Below are 24,117 nucleotides of genomic sequence, written 5' to 3'. Positions count from 1 at the left end.
TAACACGTATGAAATCCCAAGACCAAAAGCTTCTACAGCCAGATGGCACCCATGCTTTTAGCCACCAGAAAGGTTTCATCCAGTCTGACAGTACACGTCAAGTGAAATTATGGTTAGAGCTCACATACATACGCAAGCAAATCTACTGAAAGGAGAACATCTGTTGCCTAACATCTTACCTGTTCATACCCAGAGGACGTGCGCCCAACCCATTATAATCCTGCTAAACACTGGTTACAGCAACAATAATTCATAAAGCACAAGCCAGGAAGTGTTTCTGGAAAATATCTGAAATTTTATTAGAGACTACAAGCCAGATTGCCACAATTTGCCACATGCTAGGCTGCCTCTTCTTTGGCAATACGGTCTTTCTTGAGTGGTCCCTGCAAAGCAAGTTACAAACATGTCAGTGTAGAAAACAGACCCCCCACCACACCTCACTCTTATCAGGATTTTTGTTTCTCCCTGCTTTTTGAAGAGGCAGCAGAATACCACCAGATCATTCAAACTGTTGTGCTGCCATCTACTGGTCATATTATACACAGCAACTAGGAGTACTGGTGGGAAAGAACCAATGAAGATAGAGCACTGACTTTATCCCTGTTGACCTGCCTGCTAGTTGCTGATTAACAAAACATGGGGGACAAGATGGATCTTGATGCAGACCTGACAAAGCACTTATGTAAACAGTGCCTACTTGTGATTACTTAAGTTAGTTATACCTTAACTACTGTAACCCTGAGTAGGATTTGTAAATTTAAAACTAGTGAAACACGTTTTAAAAGGAAATATGCTACACAAGACTTAAATCAGCATACTCCTGGAATGGGGAATATAATTTCCTTGGGGACAATTTTTTGAGTAATATCTAAAGAGGGTCTTTTATCAAATGCACGTAAAAGTTCCTCAAGTTTCATATGAAATGTACCGTGCCTTAAAAAGAGGCTTTAAGGCAAGTTACAGGAGAAAAACTCATCTAAGAACTACATTCAACAGTTTCCCCCATATTTAACAACTTTATGCTATGCATGATTCAAGACTTCATGTTTTACAGCAATGTCAGTGTCAGAAATGAAGTAGCATTGTAAAGTTTAAGGCAGTACTGCCATATGCTATCTTTGTATATATCTTTTCTAATAGTACCTATTTAAAATGCTACTGAACATCATTTAATAGCATCCTTCCAGGGGCTGTAACTTGCATTCGTAATATTACTCTTAGAGCCCTTACCCAGCTGGAATCTCCAAAACAGGTCTTCCCTAGATAACAAACACTTGGCAGAAAAAGGCTGCTCCTAGGCCTAGACTATTCCCTTTACATTCTGGGCAACAAATTCCTGCCCTCACACTTTGAAGTAGCTCAACCACCACACATGGGTTGAAGAGGCCCAATTCAACACAATGAGAATACCAACACTGAATTTAAGGATATATGCAGCAAGCAGATATACAAGGAAGTAATCTTACCATGAAAGCCTTCTTTTCCTCTGCTGTCTGGAAGCGACCATGACCAAACTTGGAAGTTGTGTCAATAAACTTCAAGTCAATCTTCTCCAGGGCCCGACGCTTGGTCTGTACAAGCAAGGACTAAGGGGAAAGAGGGAATTAGTATGAACTGGCAACCACAATGACTATAGCCTTCAGACTGCCACATGGAAACACCGGAGACGGTGGGAAGGTATTATTCTAGAGCTCTCCCCTCATCCTGAAAGGTCTCATGTACAGCAGCCCCTGGCTTCCTTCAAGGTGTGCAAGTCTTGTCTGCTGTTCTGGGATGCACCTTGCCATATATGGTACAGGGATTATCATCCAAGGTCCTTAGTGTTATGGTAGAGTTTACAATACCCGGGAAGACAGACATGCACAATATTACCACCTTAAAGGTATTAGTTGCTGAATGACCTAGCAATATGTATTCAGTGTGACCCAGAAGTATCCTTGTATTGCTCACCTTGCGCAGAGTGAGAACTCTCTTCTTGGTCCCAACAACACAGCCTTTCAACATGATAAAGTCATTGGTCACTTCACCATAATGAACAAACCCGCCCTATATGATGAGAACAGCAAGTCAATGTACAAGGCAGTTCTTAATACTAAATGTCCCTAATTAATTCTGCTATTTCCCAGCAGCAACGCCAAACCATGGCGCCAGAAATTATTAACTTCACTCCAAGCAGGATTTACAGCAGAAAACTAGCCTGGGAAATCTGCTTGTATGTTTGTTTATTTATTTTTGGATTTATATCCCGCCCTCCCCGAAGGCTCAGGGCAGCTAACAAGGCACAAGTGCCAGAATTAAAACAGATAAAACAGTCTAAAACCATAAAACAATACAGTACAACAACAAAGTTTCAGTGCAAGATGGGGTAGAACTTCCTCAAATGGTATTGGTCCCACAACTTGTCAGCACCCTCTCCTTTGTTGAAGCAAAGGAGCAACTACAGGAGCTGCCAGAGCTATTAATAACCCAAGCACTGGAATTTAGTGTCTGTGCCTCAGAGCACAGCAGGCCTTCAAACTCTGGCCTACACATATGCAAAGGCTACTGACTAGCAATATTCCACCCACAACCCACATTTTATTTTACTAGAAAACCACTTACCAGAGGGTTAATGCTTTTGACAGACTGATCATACTCTGTTGAAGCATTATTTTTGATCAACTTGCCATCCTTGATTTGGTATCCCTGGCCGATCTTGTAGATCTAAGTAGCCAAGACAGGAATGAACTGTGGAATGCTGATGATCAAACCTTGATTCCCCCCCCCCCCAAACTAAGGAACTTAATTCCTCCAACATCTCCCAAACGTGAAGGTTTCTAGCTGGTTGCTAGCATGCCAGCACCTTGTGCACCTGGATTATTACTGAACTTTGGTATGTTTCCCTTAAAGCTATGCTTATAAGAAAGTAATTTTCAACTGTAGTTTTGCATTTAGTTTGACAACGACTCACTGGGCCATTACAAAACTGCTTACATTCATTCTTGCATGGGAGGAAAAATCAACAGTAACTCACAACTATGGGTCGTACTGGGTTAGATTCAGCTTAAGGAACTGGCAGCATGGATCCTTCCCAAGCAGCCTGTGTGCTCTGAAAATTCTGAGGACAGCAAGAAGCTTGCAAAACAGAATTTATCACAGTATAAAGGACTACTGCAAGGATAGCATAACAACTGCCCTGCTGGATCTGACCAGTGATCTCTCTAGTCCAGTATTATGTCTCATACAGTGTCCAATCAACTACTCTGGAAGGTCAAAAGTGTCAGAGGCCAAGGCTTCCAGTGCTGCCTCCTGGCACTGGCATTTATTGCCTCTGAATGTGGAGGAGAAATCAGGTAACATTGCCACCTACTGGAACAAAATTAGACTGTCCCAATGCTATCCAAGAGCCTTCGCGAGATTTGCTTTCTCATTCAGAAAACCTTTAGTGAAGAACAACCTGTTTTGCTGAGATACTACATTTCTTGTATGAACTCCAGGGAAAACGTTAACTAAAGCCAACAGTCTTGCACATGAACTTAGCAAGTAACTCCCAAAGTTGTCTGCAGGCTTAAATCCAGCTACCTCTGGTACATCTCTGGTACCTCTGGCTACCTCATCTGCATCTATGCAGTAATTTCTATGGAGCACTATATAACATGACATTCCAGTTTACAGCTGTGCACTGCAAAGCACACCCATACCTTCTTATTGATTTCTGTGCGGTGATGATAGCCCTTCTGACCAGCTCGAGCTACAGAGAAGGCCACACGAGCAGGGTGCCATGCTCCAATGCAGGCCACTTTGCGCAGACCTCTATGAGTCTTGCGGGGCAGCTTTTTGGTGTGCCATCGGCTGGTAACCCCTGAGAACAGGACAGAATAAATGAACACGTTAATATATTGGACTCCTAATTCTGTGGAAAAGCAGCCAACAAAATTTTACCTACCCTATACCCCTGCACTTACTACCAGTAGGATCTGACTGCTCCCTTATTTGCTACTTAACCACAAGTCTTACACACACAATCACTTTTGACTAAGCGAAGCTCATTCCCAGCCATTGTTTCCCAAGCTGATCTCAGAAGGAAGGCAGCATGGAATGACTCCTCATGAGTATCAGGCACTGTGCCCAGTGCATATTCCATGACTTCATCACTGAACAGCTTCTACTGAGTAATGGCACAATGTACTTCCCTCCTCCTCCTTCCCTATGCCCAGGGTACAAAACCATTTTAAATTCATCTTTGCCATAGTATCAGATGGGGAATAAATTACCTTTGTACCCCTTGCCCTTGGTGACACCAATGACATCTATCATTTCATCTTGGCCAAAGACGGTTGCTACTGGCACTTGCTGCTCCAGCTTCTCCCGGGCCCAGTCTACTTTTTGAGCCACAGTGCCACCATTCACCTGGATCTCCATCAGGTGAGACTTCTTTTGCCGCAGAGGAAGCATGCGCATCTGAGGATCCAGAAAACAGGTATTTCTTACTGCAGGGTATGCAACAAGGTTGCAATTTCAAATGTTTCCTGTATCAGGTAGGTATTTTGAGCTCAACCCCAATGTATACTGCTTTTTATTATTTCTGAAATTTTAATGCATCACTTCAGCGTTGAACATTACTAAACCTAATTTTGGAACCAAATGCCATTAGAAAGAATAACACCCTTCATAAACTGGTAATTTTTCCACACAGTTCACAGATTTTGCTATATAAAGTGAGCAATAATGCTTTGCAGTGACTTTGATGCTAATAAAAAACAGGACAAAGCATTCTAACACTGTGCAAGACCTGGTAGTCTTTCAGATAGTGGTTGCCTCACTCTCAAGCTGGGGATTCCAGGATTTTGCACAACCTTTGAAAATGGTCAAGCTCAATAGCCAAAGGGCTGGCTTCACATAGGGCCCTGCTCAGCAATGTAGAGTTTGCAATCCATTAGCATATAAACTGCACAGCACCAAGAACCATATTACAGTCCCCATTCCATTCAGCCTTCTTCCCTCAGTAACGACCCCATTAATTCCTATGGTCTTCTGTAACTCCACGTGCTCTGCCAGAAAGAGAGAAGACTAACCTGGGTGTGAGCTATGACCCTGATAACCTGGCAGTACTTTTTCATGCTGTTGAAGTCCTTCTCCAATTGCTTTTTGCCTTCATCATCCTGCCACTTCTTGCAGTACTTGGTAAAAGCCTTCTTCTTGGACTTGTGCCTTCAAGGAGGAGCAGAAAGGGGGATTGGCACAGCCCTTCATCAACCCACCCAGGGAGGTGGCTGAGTGGAAGAAGCTGGCACAGGAGGTCGGATCTGGCTCATTGCCGGCTTCTAAGAACTTTTCCACCGACAAGTGGAGCCTGGAGCTCATCAGACAAAGGCAAAGCTGCCAAAACTGAGCGGAGCTGCCATAAACACATGCAAAGAGTATTAATATGCACTGTACAGAACAGACACAAAAAATGGCAGCATTTAGAAATTCCTCGTATTTGACAGCTACATACAAGTGAAGTGCTTGAACTTTAACACAATCTCTCTTCTTAAGTTTACATAGCAGTGACTGCCTCCTTCTTGACTCCATTCATTTATAATTTCCCACCAGTAAAAGAGGTAACAGGGTATGCCACCCTGAAGACAGGCTACTACACTCAGTACTCGACAATCAGCAACAAGCGCCAAAGGCGATTTTCTTATGCCCGCCCGTCGAGGAGATCATCATGTGTAGTGTTCATCTACAAGTACTAGAGAACTATCATCACCTTTATCTCAACACAGTACAGTTCCTATAAAGAACCTTCCAACATTGAAGTCCTGAACTCAAAAACACTTCCAGAAATAGTTTATATTACCTAGGTTTAATCTTCATAATACATCTTTCTAACTAGAATAATTAAATGCTGCTCTCATACCAGTTCTTGTAGAAGCGACGCTTGCACTCATCACTGATATGCTCAGCAAAGATTGTCTTGAAGGTGCGAAGGCCCCGGGGAGTTTCCACATAGCTCACAATACCAACAATGACCATAGGAGGGGTTTCCACTATAGTAACTGCCTCTACAACTTCTTTCTTGTTCACCTCTGTGGAAATAAAAAGACACACTACAGTTAATGTCGAAGCACAGGAATAAATCTATACTTTCTTACAAGTGAGGGAACCTTCTGAAATAAATTCCAGGGACACAGCAGTATCAGTCTGTTGCAGCGACCACAAACAAAATCCTTGTTGTACTTTAAAGATTAGCTGATTTGCTGGGGGTGTAGGTTTTGTGGAGCCGAGTGACATTAATCAAGTTTAAAACACAACACTTCCGTACATCTTTAAAGTGCAACAAGCCATCCATTTGAGGGAAACCTTAAATGCTACGCTCAAAAGTAACTTCAGCAATGAAGTTCTGACAATCAGATTAAAGGGGAATGTTACTTGGTTAGTACAATAACCCCAAGCTTGGAACCAGGACACTATTCTTAAAAGCCACAGAAATGTCCAAGGTAAGAGCTAGGGACAGACAATAATTGATACTTACCCTGTGTTCAATCTTTTAATGCAGGTCAAAGGAAATAGTAGCGACTAAAGCTTTCTCCCATCTTGTATGTAGCACAAAATCCAACAAAGCAAACTGCAAACAGTCCGGTGCAATTCTTGCCTCTGCACACTCACATCCCTCATGCGCAGACTCCTCTGCCACATGGAGATAATGGCCTATCAGAGAGCTGCAATAAGGCTTACTGGGTGCATACGTGAAGCACTCTCGAGCAATAAAGAAATGCCTAGTATTAATTTCACTTCCCTCCCTCCCAACCACTTCCCACCTCAAGATTGATAAATACATACTGGATCCAGGCCTGTCAACTTCACGAACAATGTGGGTCATGCCAGCCTTATACCCCAGAAATGCAGTGAGATGGATGGGCTTGTTGGGGTCATCCTTCGGGAAGCTCTTCACTTTGCCCCGGTGGCGACGGCTGCGCTTGCGAGGCAGAAAACCCAAAGATCCATGCCTGGGAGCTGAGAACTTACGATGGGACTGAAAAGATACACATATATTACTCAGCAGGTAGCTGTGGCCAGATCATGCCATCCCCTCCTATCTCAAATCAGGGTTCTTGCAAGGATAAAATGCTCTGAGCTCCTTGGGAAAAGACTAGGACGTAAACTTTCCATAAAACCCTTTCCTCCATCCACAATCAATCTCCTAAAGTAAGAACCAAAATGTGCTTCTGCTATCTGCCTACATCCACATTCTACTTACCAAATACTCAACCAGATTTTTAGAATGACAGTACTATAAGGTCATTTTGGAATTTAGGCTAAACCACTGCACAATTTATACAGGACTACGTTAATACCACTTTAGCAATTCTGGTACGTATTACGGTTTTGCATTTGTTAGGCACATACTCTATGGTATTACTACTCACGTAACAGTACAAGGTAACCAAACCCCTATCCCAAATAGCTTACAACTATGGAGGACTTATATTGTGTAAAAAAAAAAACCCTCCCCTTACCTAGAGTTGATTACTCTCATACAAAAATAAATTCCCCTTCTACAACAAGCACCCACCAATATTAGATACATCCACTGGTATTGTAGCCAAACACCACTGGAGACAATTCACCTCCCTATTTAACAAGAAGCATCCCCATACTAGTTAGCTCTATATCTGCTCTCTGCCACGTTATTACCAGACAGGAATCCCTTGAACCTGTCGGTTACTTTCTATTAAGAGCCTATATTCACAGAATGGCAAATGCCAGACAGACACACGCACACACACCCCTGCCAGAGCTGAAAGGCCTCCGTTCTACGCTAGCCATGCCTTTTGGTAGAACGGGCCTTAGAGTGAAAAGACTAAAGAAAAATTATCCTTCACACATTCCACTTTTCAAATAGTTTTTAAGAGATGGGGCAGCTGCTAAGTGGGTTCACCGCCATTGAATTCCAATCTAAGCAGCTGTTAGATGTTTCAGGGACATCGAGGCAGGCTGTATAAAACCATATACGGTTTACAAATAAGGGAGTTCCTTCCCTCGCTACACCAACTGCGGACAGGCGTCAGCGGAGGCCTAGTGCTCTTTCAACGAACGCAGGGTAGTAAGCCCCTAAATATCTCTCGGATTACCAAAAACAAAGGTCCTGCAACAAGGAACGGTAGGACCCCATTTGGTCGAAACGATCACATAAGCGATGGCAACGGATAACACTTTCTCCACACACAACCACCACTCACCATTTTGAATCCGAGCCGACGCAGAAGAGAACTAGAAAACAGCACACGCGCTATTTATACCCTCGCCTTCTACGCATATACGTAAGCACGCCGTACTAACGCATGCGCTTTCCGAAGCACCTATGCGCGTTCGACCTCGCGAGATCTTAAAACTGAAACGTCGCGAGCTGGTAAACGATAACGCCGTTACTTAAATTAATATATAAACTACGGTTGCCGGCTGTGCTCAATTGTCTTCGAAAGGCGCACATTTGAAATTAAGTCTATAGTTCTGCCGGCGTAATACAAACTGGAAAGAACCGGATAGGACTAAGCTCTGAGTACACAGGCGTAGAATCCGTAAAAGAACGGTAAAAGGAAACTACACGCATTGGACTTTAAAGAGCTTCGATAGCATTTCCCGAGAGCGTAATAAGGAACTGGAATTCTTAAGTCATTACAGGAATTTACTAGCTTAGTAAAACAACTAGAGACACCATAAAGTACTGTTCAACAAAGTTTTGTTAAATAATAAAATAAAACTTTGTTAGTCTTAAAAGTGCCACTGGACTCGAACTTTGTTCTTGGAGGAGCCACTGGACTCGAACGTTGTTCTGCAGCTTCAGACCAACCCGACTACCCACCTCAATGTATCATTAGGTACTATAGTTGTTAGTGTTCTCTGTACTTTTTTTGAATTTTAAATAATGACAGCTCATCATAGATTTCATGGTTCCTTGACCCTGCTGTTGTTGTTTCTTCATAACCTCATATATATAGAAGAGTTGAATTTATACCCCACCCTTCACTCGGAGTCTCAGAGTGGCTTACAATCTCCTTCCCTTCCTTTTCCCATAGGAAGGTAGATGGGGCTCAGAGAACTGCTCTTGAGAGAACTGCCCTGAGAGAACTGTGACTGACCCAAGGTCACCCAGCTGGCTGCATGTGGAGGAGTGGGGAATCAAACCTGGTTCTCCAGGTTAGAGTCTGCTGCTCTTAACCACTACACCAAACTTAACCACTACACCCAGCTGCCTATAATATATGGCTGGCAGCAACCCACTAACTGCATCTTGCAAAGCTGGTTCTAGTTAATGAAAACTTACAATGCTAGAATGTAAAGTGGCAGCCTCAGGACTCCTGTTTATCTGGCCTGAGTTTCAGCAAGAAAAGTGGACTATAAATACAAAAATAAGTATATTTATGCAGCACTAGGGTAGCAGATCCTACAATTTCAATGGGAGCCAAAGAAAGCAACATATGAAAGAGACTCTCTTGAAGCCAATATTATTCCAGTCATAGGAATGGGGGGGGGGGGTGTCGCCCCAGGCCCTAAATGAATGATTATAAATGGCATGACTATCTGATATTTTAAAAAATCAGAAGTCCAGTGGGACTTGAAAGAAAAACATTTATTTCAGGATGAGTTTTTGTAAGTCAGAGCCGATTAAAATTATCCAACACATGGAGGTTTTCCAGTTCTTTCTCCTTCCATCCACAAACTTTCTCTTTGCACCCAGTTGCCCACATACCTCATCTTTTTCTGTTTCCGTCCTCTCAGATTTTGTAAAAATATTATAATGATGACAATCTGAACAAACCATGTAAATTATCTGAAATAAACTTCAAAGATCCCATTAATTTATCTAATCATTTCACAAAGCCATACGTTCTGTTGCATAGACCTCTCTATGCAAAATGCTATCGCAGTTCTCATATCCCTATGCTGAACTCAAACATCAGCACCAACTGATCCGCCTTGTAAGGATGCCTCTACACCAGTTTGGTGTAGTGGTTAAGTGCGCGGACTCTAATCTGGGAGAACTGGGTTTGATTCCCCACTCCTCCACTTGCACCTGCTGGATGACCTTGGGCAAGCCATAGGTTGTCTGTTGTGGGGAGGAGAAGGGAAAGGAGTTTGTAATCCGCTCTGAGACTCCTTTGGGTAGTGAAGGGTGGGGTATAAATCCAATCTCTTCTCTTCTTCTACTGTAGACTCTGAAGCTATGACATTATAGCAACATTCAACTCTTGACAGTGATGCAAGTGGAGCAAATGTCTTTTTAGGAGCTGTTATGTTCAGAGTTTGCTTTAAAAAAATATGTGATGTCCATGATAGTCACAACTGGAAAGCCATGTCAGACAGGTGGGAAAACTGACTGTTCGAAAAACAGTGTGATGCTTGTTCTGTCAGTAACCTTTACATGGCTGTGTAGTAAATATGTGTGTATGCATGTATGGCCGGTATCCAGGAAAGCCTGGAGACAGAAGATGGTCACTCTGCCTCAACATGACAATTTACTCCTCTTTCTGATGCAATCAACTGTGATGATATCACTCAGCCCTGTGAGGAGAAGCATCCAACACTGAAGCTGGGGCCAGAAGAGAAGTCAAGGCATTTGCGGTAGGATAAATGTGGTTTTACATCAATGTTAACAACAAAGAACCTGCAGTTCTCTAGCCCTCTGGGAACCAGACTATGATGAGGGCAGAACAGACATGGGGGCTGCCCCAAGCCCATCTGATCGCACTCTTCTTAATGTGCTCTCTCTGTGTGAAAGTCTACAAGACACTGCTGCATCCCCTGAGCACCATGACAAGGTTAATCTTCCGTTGGGTCACTGTCTATGTGGCTGGGATCTTCATCCTTTGGCACTGCAGCCTAAAGATGTCGGGCACAATGCTTTCAGTTCTGTTTAGGAAACTTGGGCGGGAAGTGCTGCTCCCAGTGGTCCAAATCATCTGGCAATCCCAGTTGGCTGTCCAGAGCTGCTGTTTTTATTTGGCCAATGCCTTGCTGTATTGTGTTGCCAGACAGGCTCTGGAACTCCTGAGACAACCAGTCTTGCCACCTGCTTCATCTACGGCGCACCCATCCCACCCCTGCCTGGATTCCTTTCTCCAACACAACAGTGAAAGCTGCCAGACAGGATTGCGGCCAGTCATGCAGCAACTAGCTATTGCACTCTTTCTTGGGTTCCTCGATGGGGTGCAGGATGCGTTCCGTCAGTCAGTAACAGCAGTGAAATATGAACTGGTCCAATTCTTTAAAAGTGTCAGACCCACACCCTGTCCAGCATACAAAGAAAACATCTTAGACGACATCACCTGTAGCCTCCCACTTACCCGCATCCCTTTGTGCAGTCGTTTCAAGTGTTCTGCACCTTGTACCTTCAAAGACATACCACACTCCATTGCTATGCTTAAGTTTGTTGTGGCTAGTGAGCACATCATCACAGGACCAGGCAAGTATGGGTTAGAGGTCACAGCTACCCCTCTGCATGTGAGATTCCAGAACAACATCAGAACGAAGAATGCATTTTCAACACATGGCACAGACTCAGCTGTGAAGCAGATGAAGAAGACCTGTATGGTCTTCATTGCTTTCTACCTTTCTGTGCTCTCCATCATCATAAAGATGGTCAAATAAAGAGACAGGATGTGCCATTCCTTAGAAACTGAATTTCTCATTTGGAAAAAAAAATCTCCTAGCATCAGCATGGTGGTTTTGAACAATTAAGGGTGGTCTTGTCCAGAAGAGACCCTCCCTGACTTTGATGACAAATTATAATAATGAAATTGATGAAAGCGTAGGATCTTCCAGGGCCTAAAACACATGTGGTGTGTTCTTGTTTTGTGACCTTCCAAATGCGAAGTGTGGTCTGAACATCAAATGTTGATTAGATGGGGCTCAAAGCTGAACTACATATTACACAGGAGCTCTATATTGAATCTTCTGGCATTTTTGTTAGTATTTTAAAGTTGGGGGGGCTGAAACTGATTGGAGCATTGGCACTTGTGGGAAAGGAGCCGTGGTGGCTCAGAGGTTAAGATGCTGAGCTGCAGACTAGAAGGTCTGTAGTTCGGCAGTTCGAGACCCTAGTGTCGTGTGATGGAGTGAGCTCCCATCTCTGGCCCCAGCTCCCGCCAACCAAGCAGTTCGAAAGCAAGAAATTGCAAGTATAAATAGGTACCGCTTCGGTGGGAAGGTAACAACACTCTTCCTTGGCATTTAGTCATTCCGGCCACATGACCATGGAAATGTCTTCGGACAGTGCTGACTCTTTGGCTTGGAAACAGAGATGAGCACCGTCCCCTAGAGTTGGATTCGACTAGCTTTCAAGCAAGGGAAACCTTTACCTCTACTTTACTTATGGGAAGCGGGATGGGGTGTTCCTTTCCCAACACACAATGTCCCTGATTGAAGTTAAAACACACGCTGAAGTTGGTGTTAGCTCTGTTGGGGTGGGGGGGGGAGCTGAATTCCATCTCACCCTCCTGAAAAGTTTTTGAGGGAATAATTTAGACTGAGAAAATGGTGGGAGGATGAAATTCTCCCTTTTCTAACGCCACTGCTCCAGTTGAATTCAGAGGCCACAGTGGCTGCTTGAAACGTCAGGAGATTCAAGTGTGGATCTCCCATGTAACATGTTTGCCCTCAGCAGAAGTAATTTCATGCTATGAAGCAGTCATTATTATGTCTCCATAAAAACAGTAGCTGCTGCATGTTTGCTCCTTCATCTCAGGGCTTTTTCAGTGGAGTTGGGACAAGGAGAGGACAGACTGGTGAGAGGGTCATTGCAGGCCTGTTCTGCAATTGTCAGGAAGGTCTGACAGCACTGCTTCTTCTGTCAGGATTTTTTTTTTGTACCTTATAGGAGAACTTCTTATATCTTCAGTAAACAGGATCTGGATATGGGAAAGCAATGCAAGGTGTGCCATAAAACACAAGTGGTGGTAAAAACCAACAGAATTATTCAAGGCTCTGATACAATCTGATGATGTTCTGAAGGTCAGTCTTGTCAGATCCATAGCAGTTCAGATTGTGAAATACTTTTTCAGGGCCATACACGGGAGCTCTAGGGGGCACTGTTTGATCCACTTGAGGGTCCCAATCCCAGGGTGACCCGTGGTCCTAGCTATCACACAAACATTATTTTCTTCCTTCAAAATATGACTGACTCCTGGTATTTTGTAAGACGCAGATGACTCCTGGTATTTTGTAAGAAGCGGATGGCAAAGGTGGAAGTATAAAGCTCAGTGTGGAAAATGGCTTTAGCAGTCATAACAATAAGGCTAACATCTTTACATTGCAATATAAAATATATACAACACCATAGTATTATCTTCCTTATCATATTCCACACACTATACAAAATGGATATGATATTAATCAGCGATATTATTCACTGCTGTTGGATGTAAATTATGTCATTCACAGATTTAAACCAGAATTTTCTGATAAGGCACTGTGTATACTGCTGGCTAAGTAGATCAGAATTGCAACCTGAACAGGTATTAACTGAGAGCTAGAATATCAGTGATTAATTATTCACTCTACTTTTGGCAAACAGAAGATCATATTGAAGTTGTACTCTCTTAAGGTCATCTGGATTTGATGCTGTGCAAGCAACTTGTAGCACAGTCCTAAAATCATTTTCCTGGGAGTAAGTGTTATTGAATAACATGGGACTTATTTCTGAGTAGACCTGCTTAGAATTATTCCCTAAACTACCTTAAACCTGAAGTGTTCTCATAATTCAACGATGAAAAGTGCTGGACTTAAAGTTGGAAACTAGGAGATTGTGTCAATGGATTGTTATAATGTTACAGTGACCTAGCATTTCCCAATTTTTAAAAACGAAGCCTCCCAGAAAAACCTTTGCTGTTGGGGGTAAAACCAGGTATGGCAAAACATCCACAGGACCCCTCATCCTCCTGCATTGTGGTCTCCAGCAGAACAGGGCCCGTATGGCATTTTGAAAAAGTTAGAGACAAAGCTCTAAAATGGCATTGCATTCCCCATGGTGGACTCAGGAATTAGTCTAGTTTGATCTTAAGGCTGTCCATTTTATAGTACTATGTTAATGTTAATATTATAATCTTGGATACAATCAGGGGTCATTTCCTGTAGGAGCGCACAGGAGCGGAACTCCTGCAGTAAAGAGCCCAGGGGGCGGGCACATGCAACAAGCCCCACCCCCTGCTCCCAGCAGTCCTCAGTCAGAGCAAGAAGCAGCTAGGTAAGCTGCAGAGCCCCCCCCGCCCCCCCCGGTCCAAAACAGTCCAGTGGCACTGTGACGTCCTCCTTATTCTGGAGGTCTGGTTTCACTTTAAAAGTGTTCTTTATTTTCTTTTACTGGGTATATAAGGCTGCCACCAGGAAATTTTAAGGATTTCCAAACCTTTATTCTTTTACTTCTGCTCTTACTGGTTTGGTAGACCGAGTTCAAGGCTTGCGAGGAACTATGTGGTCCTGAGGAAGTATTTCTTTCAGATCTGGTATACTTGAATAAAAGAGGATTTATTGAAATAATTCATAAATAAAAGGGTAGAACAATGTAACTATGAATGTGTAAATAATGAACAATTGCTTGGTGTATCACACACAATCTGCTCCCTTACTGACAGGGATCTTTCAGGTAACTTTGTAACACTTTAACTCAAGGTCATATATGTTCACTGTTTCTCTCCTTTCCTATAACTTGTCCTCAATTAAACTTTCATTTTTTTGTTCCTATTCTCTCAGCCTTCCTTTTGTTTCTCACTGAACTAACTTATTCCACACAGGACTGCTTCTCACTTCCCTCACACACAGAACTCTTGTCTAACCACTAACTGAACATCAACTGTCAACATCTAACTGAAACTACTGACTGACATACATACTCATCCACTCATTTTCACTTCCAAAACCCCTCCTCCTCTCTGTCAACCACCAATCATACCACACTTGCCTCTCTCAATCACTCTAGTCTATCTACCACAGCCATGCAACCAAACTTTTAAAGAGACACACACAGAGAGAAACAAGGAATCCTTACAGGCACCTTTAAGACCAAGTTTTATTCAGGTACAAGCTCTCCCTCCTCTGTGAGGACAGATCTGCATGCCCCCCCCCATACCTAGCAATCCAAAAGAGTCCAGTGGAGCCTGAGCGGTGGGTGTTGCCTTCTGACACACTTCCAGTGATGTAAGGGGGTGTGGCATATGCAAATAAGTTATGCTAATGAGTTATGCTAATGAGCTCCTGCACCTCTTTTTCTACAAAAATGACCCCTGGATCCAATGCATGCTCAGTCACTTATGATATCAGGTAGCTCCACTCCAGATTTTTGCTATGGCTGTCAATGGGAAATTCTTGGAGATTTAGGTGAGGTGATTCAGGGAGGTAGATTTTGGGGAGGGAGCTCAGCTGGGATGTAATGCCATAGAGTCCACCCTCTGAAGCTGCCATTTTCTTCTGGGAAGCAGATTTCTGTAGCCTGGAGATCAATTGTAATTCTGGGAAATCTGGAGGTTGGCAAGCCTAGTTTTGCCTTTATTTGTGACTTAGCTGTACCTCCTCTGCACTAAAGCATTCATAGTGCTCAATATCAAGAATCTAGGAAAGGAAGTCTTACTCAAATTATAAAGGAAACACCAAAGCCACCATTGCCAGGAGTAAGAGAAAATGGGCACTCTAGCAGCCCAAAGTCATACGGCTAATGCACCATATTTGGATGACAAATGTTTGATGTTAACTAATTTCCTCTCCTGCTTTGGAAAGTTAGCACATCACTTTTCACCTGTTCTTAGAGCTAATTTCATTTTTATTTTGAAAAGTGATTTTCCTTTTCCTTTGATCAGTTTGCGCAACAGCTTCCTGAGGAATGTTGTTCTTTAAAGTAAATTGTCCTAAAACTGACCTCAGTAGCAAGCCTATATGCTAGATAATTGAATTCTAAGGTTTTGCAAATTAGTCAAGGCCTAGCAAAATCTCAGCTGACTCATAATTAATTAGCACTTTAATTGTTTGCCAGAAAACCAAGCAGGCGGTACTGTGATCAATAACTAGGTATACGGGCAGAGCCACGTTGAGAAAGAGATGGCAGATGGTGTTCCTCTTATTTCTTGAGTGGACTGCTTGTAAGTTCCATTGCTACACCTCTATTGCATCCAGAGACTTCTCAGGTTAGGAACTATGCATTGCAGCTGTTACTATATTTACTTGGAAGGAAGATGGCCCCCCATGTTATACACTAAAAGTTTTTTTTAAAATAATTGGACATAACTATAACTTGTATGAGAATTTAAGACTACCTTTTGAGGGGAGGTGGCATAAAGCAGCGGGTGGGAACCTAGTCTTGCATTTGAGTAAATATACTTTTAGTGGGACTTTACAGCTACTGGTTGTTTATGGTCATTGTACCAATCTTCTTGGTTTGGACTGGTTTGAGCCTCTGGGAATACAATTACAAGCATCTATCAAGTTTAATGATTCACCCTTTAATATTATTATTACTGACTGTAAGACTGAATTTGCCAAGGGACTTGGGCAGTATAAGGGCCTACCTGTTTCGTTGGTCCTGGATCCTAGTGTGGTGCCTATTTGGATGAAATTTTGCCATGTCCCATTTGCGCTTCAAGCAAAGGTTGATGCTGAACTTTATAGTCTGTTGGAGCAAGGCATACCAGAGCCAGTGACACAGAAGTGACGCCATCATGTTGGGGACTGGCGCCTGCGCTCCAAGTCGTGAATTCGTAGCATGGATTGCAGACACACACACACACACACACACACACACACACACACACACACACACACACGCTTCTTCTCCAAAGCATTTAAAGGATCCCTTCAAATGCTTTGGGGGAGAAGTGTAGGCCAGTGCATGCCTGCAATCCAAGCCGCAAATTCACAGCTTGGAGTGCAGTCGCATGTGTCCCCCCCCCCCCCGCTTCTTCCCCAAAAGCTTATGATACAATTGATAAAGCTTTGGGGAAGACTGGGGAGGGGGGGCTGCGCACACCTGCACTCCAAGCCATTAATTCACGGTTTGGAGTGCAGGCCTCCTGCTTCTTCTTAAAAGCATTTAACGGGCCCTCCAGCTGACTGGCAGGCCACATGCTCCCTGTCGATCAGCTGAAGGGCCCTTTAAATCTTGCAGGAGGGGAGAGAGAGAGAGGGGTGGCTGATGGCTGTTGGTGGTCAGACTTGGGGTGGGGCTTCCCCCTACCAGCCAGCTGGCTGGCAGCAGATTGGAGCCCCCAAAACCGTGGGAACCCCCGCTGGGGCCGGGGGGATGGCAACCCTAAGTGCACCATAAACAAAGCCTTGCAGCAGCATCCATATCCAATTCCAGTGGTGAATCATCTCCTGGTTGCCCTATCAGGGGAGAGAGTTTTTGCTAAATTGGATTTAGCATAGGCCTATCAGCAGTTGTTGTGGATGATACCACAGCTGGTGCCCAAACCATCACCACTCATTGTGGGGCTTTTAAAGTAAAGCATCTTCATTTTGGGGTTTGTGTGGCTCCTGGTATTTTTCAGAATCTCACAGAGGACATCCTTAAGAGAATTCCTGATGTGGTACCATATTTTGATGATGTCCTTACTGCAGGTGCATCCATGGAGGAACCTGCAACACGGGCACGTGAGGTATTGCATCATTTTATGGATGCTGGTCTGCCTGTTAAGCATGAGAAGTGTGTATTTCGTGTGTCTCAGATTGAATTCCTTGGCTATCTTATTGATACAGGTGGACTTCATCCTGCTCCAGCTAAGGTTAAAGCAATCCATGATGCCCCAGTGCTGCAGACTAAGTGGGAACTTCAGGCATTTTTGGGAATTTTGAATTTCTATCATATGTTCCTGTAGCATAAGGCAACAGTAGCAAATCCCCTGCATCGCCTTCTGGATAAGCAGCATATGTGGCAATGGACAGCCCAGCATGATAGGGCTTTTCATGATGTGAAAAGTTTGTTATCATCTGATCGTGTTTTGGTCCATTATGATGAACAAAAGCCACTAATTCCTTGCACATGTGATGCTTTCCCCGTATGGTATTGGGGGTGTTCTAAGTTATTGACTAGCAGGTTCTCGTGAGGTCTCTATTCTGCTCTAGAACAATGACTCCAACTGAATGGAATTATGTACAAATTGATAAGGAAGCTCTTGCAATTGTAGGAAGTGTGAAAAAATTCCATAATTATGTCTATGGTTGACCGTTCATCATAGTTACCGTCCATAAACTGTTGTTGGGACTGTTTGCCCCAACTGACAGACACCACAGATATTGTCTCCACATATGCTTCAGTGGGCAGTTTTTTTGGATGTTTATGATTATACCCTGTTCCATAATCCGGGTAAGGGTACTGCCCATGTTGATTCTTTGAGCCGTCTTCCCTTTCCATCTATTGAGGTTGATCCTCCTCCTCCGTTGGAGGTTCTGTTGTTAGAATTCTTACCTGAACCATACCTTCATGTGACTGATATTGCATCTATGTCATCTAAGGACCCAGTTCTTGCTCATGTTCTCAACTGGGTGTGGAGGGGGTGGCCAGTACGGAAGCTCGAGGAGGAATTTGTGCCGTTTGTGATGAGACCGCATGAATGATCAGTTCCTTTGGGGAAATAGAGTTGTCCTTTCTATGGCCTTGAGGCATCATGTGTTGGAGGCGCTACACATTGGGTGCCCTGGCATTGTGTGGATGAAGTCTCTTGTGCGCAGTTATGTGTGGTGGCCCAAGATGCATAGTGGGGTAGAAGAGTGGCTCAAGAAATGTGGTGAGTGTCAGGCCTCAAGGCCCGCTCCACCACATGTTCCAGTGCATCTGTGGGAGTCAACAAAAACTCCATGGTCATGGCTTCATATTGATTTTTGCTGGTCCAGTTCAGGGCCAGAATTTTCTGATAATGGTTGATTCATATTCCAAATGGTTTAAAGTTATTCCTGTTTCACTGATGATGTCCCCTGTTGTTATTAAAGTATTATGCTGACTCTTTGTAACTCATGGATTGCCAGATACAATTGTCTCTGATAATGGAGCCCAATTTACATCAGAGGAATTTTGCACATTCCTTGTTAATGGCTTAATCTGTCACATTACTTCAGCTCCTTTTCATCCAGCAACTAATGGGCAGGCTGAGAGAATGGTGAGGACAACAAAGGATGCATTAAAAAAATTGTTAAGGGTGACTGGGATCCTCGCCTGAAGTTTTCTTTTGATGCAATGCATCACAGCATGTACTACCACAGGCAGGAGACCAGCTGGTGGCTGACAACTCTTTTAGACTGTATGCACCCCCATCTAACTGAAGATCGACCAAATGATGGGGGTGGAGTTCAAAGGCCTGTCCACACATTTGCCCTAGATGATCCTGTCTATGTTATGAATTATGGTTCCGGTTCAGCGTGGATTCCTTCTACTGTGACGGAAGCTATGGGGCAATTATCCTATTGGACAGAGACACCAGGTGGTCTTGTGCTGCAAGGACATATTGACTGAATGGGTGCCTGGTTCAACTGTTCCCTTTGCAAGTGTTAGTGATGCAGGTGCCAGTGATGCCCAGCAGCGGGGATGGTTGAGTTGATTTCTGCTCCGGAGCTTGTACAAGGACATGTTGATATGGAGCCTGAACTTGAAAATGAGCTAGAAGCTACTGAAACATCAGAGGTTACATCAACTCCAGTGCAGAACCAAGGTTACCCGCAGCGTGATAAGAGTTCGACTATGTCAGCTAGGGGGAAGGGGTGTAGTATATTGGCCCCTTTGGCTTGCCATATGTGGTGGTGTTGAAGCTCAGCCCTTTAATTAGGCTGGTTATGTTCCACACCTCGTTTTTTCAGTTTCAGTTTTCTTCTTGCCGGCAGCTACAGGTGTTTGAAAGATGTTAATTTTTATGGAGCTGCAATAAAACTTTTGGTTTTATCTCCTTGGTGTGGTCTTCTTTCAGAGAACTTAACAGAGACAAGACAACTTATCTATTGGCTCTGCTTAGCAGTCCAACACAGAGAAATTTAGTAGGTGAAACTTTTCCAGACCTGGGAATAAGTAATGGGGATTGCACTGTTTCACTGCTGCTATTAAAGCTGCAGGAGTAGAGAAGGCAAAAATTTATGACCTTTTCCTGGGGGTGGGGGATGATAGTTTGTGTTCTCACACATGGAATTGCACCTACAATGCAGCTCATAAACTAATGCAAAATGTTTAATTAAAAACAAGCCAGTGAAATCTGGAGGCATTAATCTTGCTGTACAGCACAGAACTTGTTCAAGAAGCTTCCCTGAAACTCATTCTAGTTTTCAAATTAGAACAGCCCAAAGATTACCTCCCTTGCAACATTCTTCTACAGAGGAGGTTTTGTACTTACAGAGCACAGAATGAGTGGATTTTAAAATGAGCAGGTTCACTTCTCCTCTCCAAATAGTGTAATATTGCCAGCACTTCTTTCTGCCAAACAGTGTTGGTGATTATTCTGATAACTAGTTAATCCGGTATTTCCAAGGCTATAAAAGAAGAGGGAATGTAGTGCCATTGCCAAAGAATTCCTCGAAGAGGAGTAGGGAATGGTGTTGTCGGGAAAACTTACCTGAGTTTAGAGCATATTGGCAGCTAGGTTCAATCCAAGTAGCTGCAAGATCAGTTCCCTTCCTAATAAGGGGGTGTCAGGTGCAAGCACTAGAACCTGACTCAGCATGCCTGTCAGGTGATACCCATGCTAGGAGACTGTACCTAAGCAGGATATAAAGAGGAAGCAGAAACAGCAGCAGTTGGGCTTTGTTGCAGCTATATTGGGGACCTGGAGCTGCTGGAAATTGTTGCTGCTGTAAGAAGCCCCCAGGGAGTAAAGGGACATGAAGAACCTTCTTTATGTACATTCTGGTTTGTCCCCCCCCCCCCGCAATTAAAGTATATTTGTGTTGCCACGGCACCTTGCCTTGATGAACTTCCTTTGACCACCCAAGCCCATTAGAAAGAACCCTTGCCTCAGGCAAGAGAATGCCCTCTGGCACAATGGAGGAGGCAAGGCAACAATCAGGAAAGGTAATCCAGAAGGATGAAAAAAAACCAAATTGTACAATATCAAGTTAAAAACAGACAGAGGTCTTTAATCATAAAACACCCCCTATATCCCAAAAAGTTTGATGTGTGCACTACAAGCACAGCACATAGTGTCAAGTACAACCCTGCCGCAAAATACTCATATGTAAATGCAATATCTACACTGTGCAAAAATATGTATAAAACGTGAAGAATGCCCTCCTTAGTGGCACATATCAAAAAAGGTAAATATTGTTAAGCACACCACAGTACATAGGTAAAACCTTTTGTAGAAATATTTCTGATCAGATATAATTAATATCATGATTTAGTAGTCATCTCCTTATAACATACTAGTGGCAAAGCCCATTGTAGACTCAATACAATGAGTTCTAGAAAGATGCCAGCCTCGCGGTCCCCGCCAAATGGCAGTCTGTCTCTGCCCACTGACGACTCAGCAGGCTCAGAGGGGGGTGCGCAGTGGCAGGTGAACCCAGGGCTGGTTGAGGGAGCGGCCGCAGCTCCGATGTGTCTTCGCCCAGGGAAGGGGCAGCAGGTGGGAAAGCTGAGGCGGCGAGGGCTGCTCCGCAGGGTTTGCGCATGCCCAGCAATGGCCCACTCCCCTCAATGCCCACTGGGGATGGAGACTTTAAGTGGGCTCCATCAGACAGAACTTTGTGCTAGGCAAGGGAAAGGTATGTGGGGGCCGCAAGTTGTGCCCCCAGGCCACCCGCCCTGCTCTAAGAAGTGGCGCTTACCAGGACGGGACAGGACGGGAGGAGACTGACAGTGGCCGGCTGCAGTGAAGCCTTGGTGGTCTCCAGTTCCTGCTCATCTCTCCCCTGCCCTCTGTAAGAGGGGTGCTATGCAAAGTGGGCATCCGTCCGGCAGAGGAAAGGAAAGCAGAAGGCGGGGTGGGTCGGGGCGGGGGCAGGAGCTCTGTGCGAACGCTGCTGGGAGGGGGTGGCTGTGAGACTCTGCTTCAGTGGTGGGAGAGGGAGAGGCAAGCAGCCTGGACAATGAAAGGGGCCCTCCTGGTCTGGGTTTGGTTTCTGTTTCCTCTGCAAGCAGCCTGTCCCACCTGTCACCTCACACCCCACTGAGGCTGAGATGCTGGGTGTCACCTCCACAGCCACTGGATTGGTACAGTGTTGGACTGATAGTGCAGGGACCCAAAGGCTGTGGGAGCATTTGGAATGTTCAGAAAAGAGTCACACAAAAACTCAATTATTAATATAGAGAGATAATTCATAATCACCTCATGGTAATTTAAATGAAATTGATCAGAGTTACTTGTGTGTAAGCATACCACCATCAGCAAAGCTCCAGAACTGTAACTGGGTCATCACTTCTCAAGGTACTTTGTGAGGTATTTAAATGCTCATGCATCACTCCTTGTCATCTGCAAGTATATAAGTCCAGTAACAGCATTATGGGATAAGATGAAAACAGCTTTTGGCGGTTGTTTCTCAGAAAATAACATGTTTTAAAAGTATTTTCTGTGATATTTCTAAATCTCTGGAATTCCCACCTGTTTCTCATTAAGCATTTTTAAATTTTAGTAGTCCCCCCCCCCCCAAGACTAGTGCTAAATCCAATTAGGATATGCTGGAAGTTTAAATATTTCTCCTTTTGCTCAGACTAAAGTGATGGCTGTACAAACAATGCATTTTTTGAGGATGTCAAAATGCTTTTCTTTTTGTCTAGTTGGATAGGAAAAGCATATTTATTGTTCATGTTATATGACCATCACAGGGAATTGGTTTTCAGGGGGTTTGTAATAACTAAGCAAGTACCTGCTGAGACATGAAACGAAACCCTTAGATGTGCAACTAAGGTTGCTGAAATGAAGCAGAACAGTCAAACTTCGAGCTAGCGTCATGAACACCTTTATGTACTTAAAATATTTATATCCCACCTCTCCATTTTGCAGGATTCATAAACCAGCTTGTGAAGGAACAGAGTCACAGGCTGTCCCTATTCCTTCTTATTGGCCCCTGGGAGGTTAGAAAACCCCTATGCCCATCCCAAGTCTCTGCTTGGTGACACTGCCCCTTCCCTGTGCTCCCCAGGGATGCCCAAATCAAACTGGTATCCATCCATTACCACCAATCACTCTGAGAGTATCACCCTCCAGATGGCTTGCTGTCTAAGGCTGTGCCCAGCTGCTGCACTTGCCCATTTCACTCCACAAACCAGTGCGGGTCGATCTACTGCAACTCTACATGTTCAAGCTGTCATGCTCCATGGATGGTGAACCACACTTCAGATAGCAAGACCAGATAGACATGTTTATCTAGAGATCAGTCTTGGAGCATTTAAAATATAAGAGAGTTTAATGAATAAAAATATTACATGTGGTCTGTTCACGCATTTCATGCTTAACAAGGAAACAAAGAATAGGTGAAAACATGCAGTTCCCTTCCCTTTCCCTACCCTACTGGGCTTGCCACCCTCCAGGGGGTGGCTGGCGATCTCTTGGAATTACAAATGATCTCCAGGCTTCAGAGATCAGTCCCCTGGAGAAAATGGCTGCTTTGGAAGGTGGACTGTATGGCATTACATCCTACTGAGGTCCCTCTCATCCCCAACCGCAACACATTCCAAAATTCATTTGGAATACTGTGTGCAGTTCTGGTCACCACACCTGAAAAAGGATATTATAGCTTTGGAAAAAGTGCAGAAAAGGGCAACTCGAATGATTAAGGGGTTGGAACACTTTCCCTATGAGGAAAGGTTAAGGCGCTTAGGGCTCTTTAGCTTGGAGAAACGACGACTGAGGGGTGACATGATTGAGGTTTATAAGATTATGCATGGGAAAGAACAGGTAGAGAAAGAGGTACTTTTCTCCCTTTCTCACAATACAAGAACTCGTGGGCACTCCATGAAATTGCTGAGCGGTCGGGTTAGAACGGATAAGAGGAAGTACTTCTTCACCCAAAGAGTGATTAACACTTGGAATTCACTGCCACAGGAAGTGGTGGTGGCTACAAGCATGGACGGCTTCAAAAGGGAATAAGATAAGCATATGGAGCAGAGGTCCATCGGTGGCTATTAGCCACAAAGTATAGATAGGGACTCTGGGGCAAGTGATGCTCTGTCATCTTGGAAAAAGTGCAGAAAAGGGC

General features: G+C 44.0%; 1 protein-coding gene across 1 annotated transcript; it reads right to left on the bottom strand.

The window, feature by feature from the left end:
• Positions 1-272: 272 nt before the first annotated feature.
• On the bottom strand, positions 273-8,250 carry RPL3 (ribosomal protein L3). The gene is made up of 10 exons (XM_015419234.1): positions 8,205-8,250; positions 6,805-6,997; positions 5,882-6,050; positions 5,055-5,190; positions 4,254-4,440; positions 3,681-3,841; positions 2,602-2,703; positions 1,951-2,046; positions 1,467-1,586; positions 273-383 (listed from the first exon to the last, which is right to left on the bottom strand). The coding sequence occupies exons 1-10, from the start codon at positions 8,205-8,207 to the stop codon at positions 339-341; spliced, it is 1,212 nt and encodes a 403-aa protein (XP_015274720.1). The 5' UTR covers positions 8,208-8,250; the 3' UTR covers positions 273-338.
• Between the last annotated feature and the right edge of the window lie 15,867 nt (positions 8,251-24,117).

Source organism: Gekko japonicus, unplaced genomic scaffold, assembly GCF_001447785.1.
Source record: "Gekko japonicus isolate JY-2015 unplaced genomic scaffold, Gekko_japonicus_V1.1 scaffold37, whole genome shotgun sequence".
In the NCBI taxonomy this organism is placed as follows: domain Eukaryota; kingdom Metazoa; phylum Chordata; class Lepidosauria; order Squamata; family Gekkonidae; genus Gekko; species Gekko japonicus.
The sequence above is the reverse complement of the archived record's forward strand: the minus strand, read 5'-3'. Positions and strand labels throughout refer to the sequence as shown.

Bases quoted from the DNA above. Each gene is read 5' to 3' on its own strand.
- RPL3 (XM_015419234.1), bottom strand. The intron at 4,441-5,054 runs GTTAGTCTTCTC...CTGGATCCTCAG, and splicing joins GGGTCATAGCTCACACCCAG to ATGCGCATGCTTCCTCTGCG. The intron at 384-1,466 runs GTAAGATTACTT...CTTGCTTTGCAG, and splicing joins AGGAAAAGAAGGCTTTCATG to GGACCACTCAAGAAAGACCG.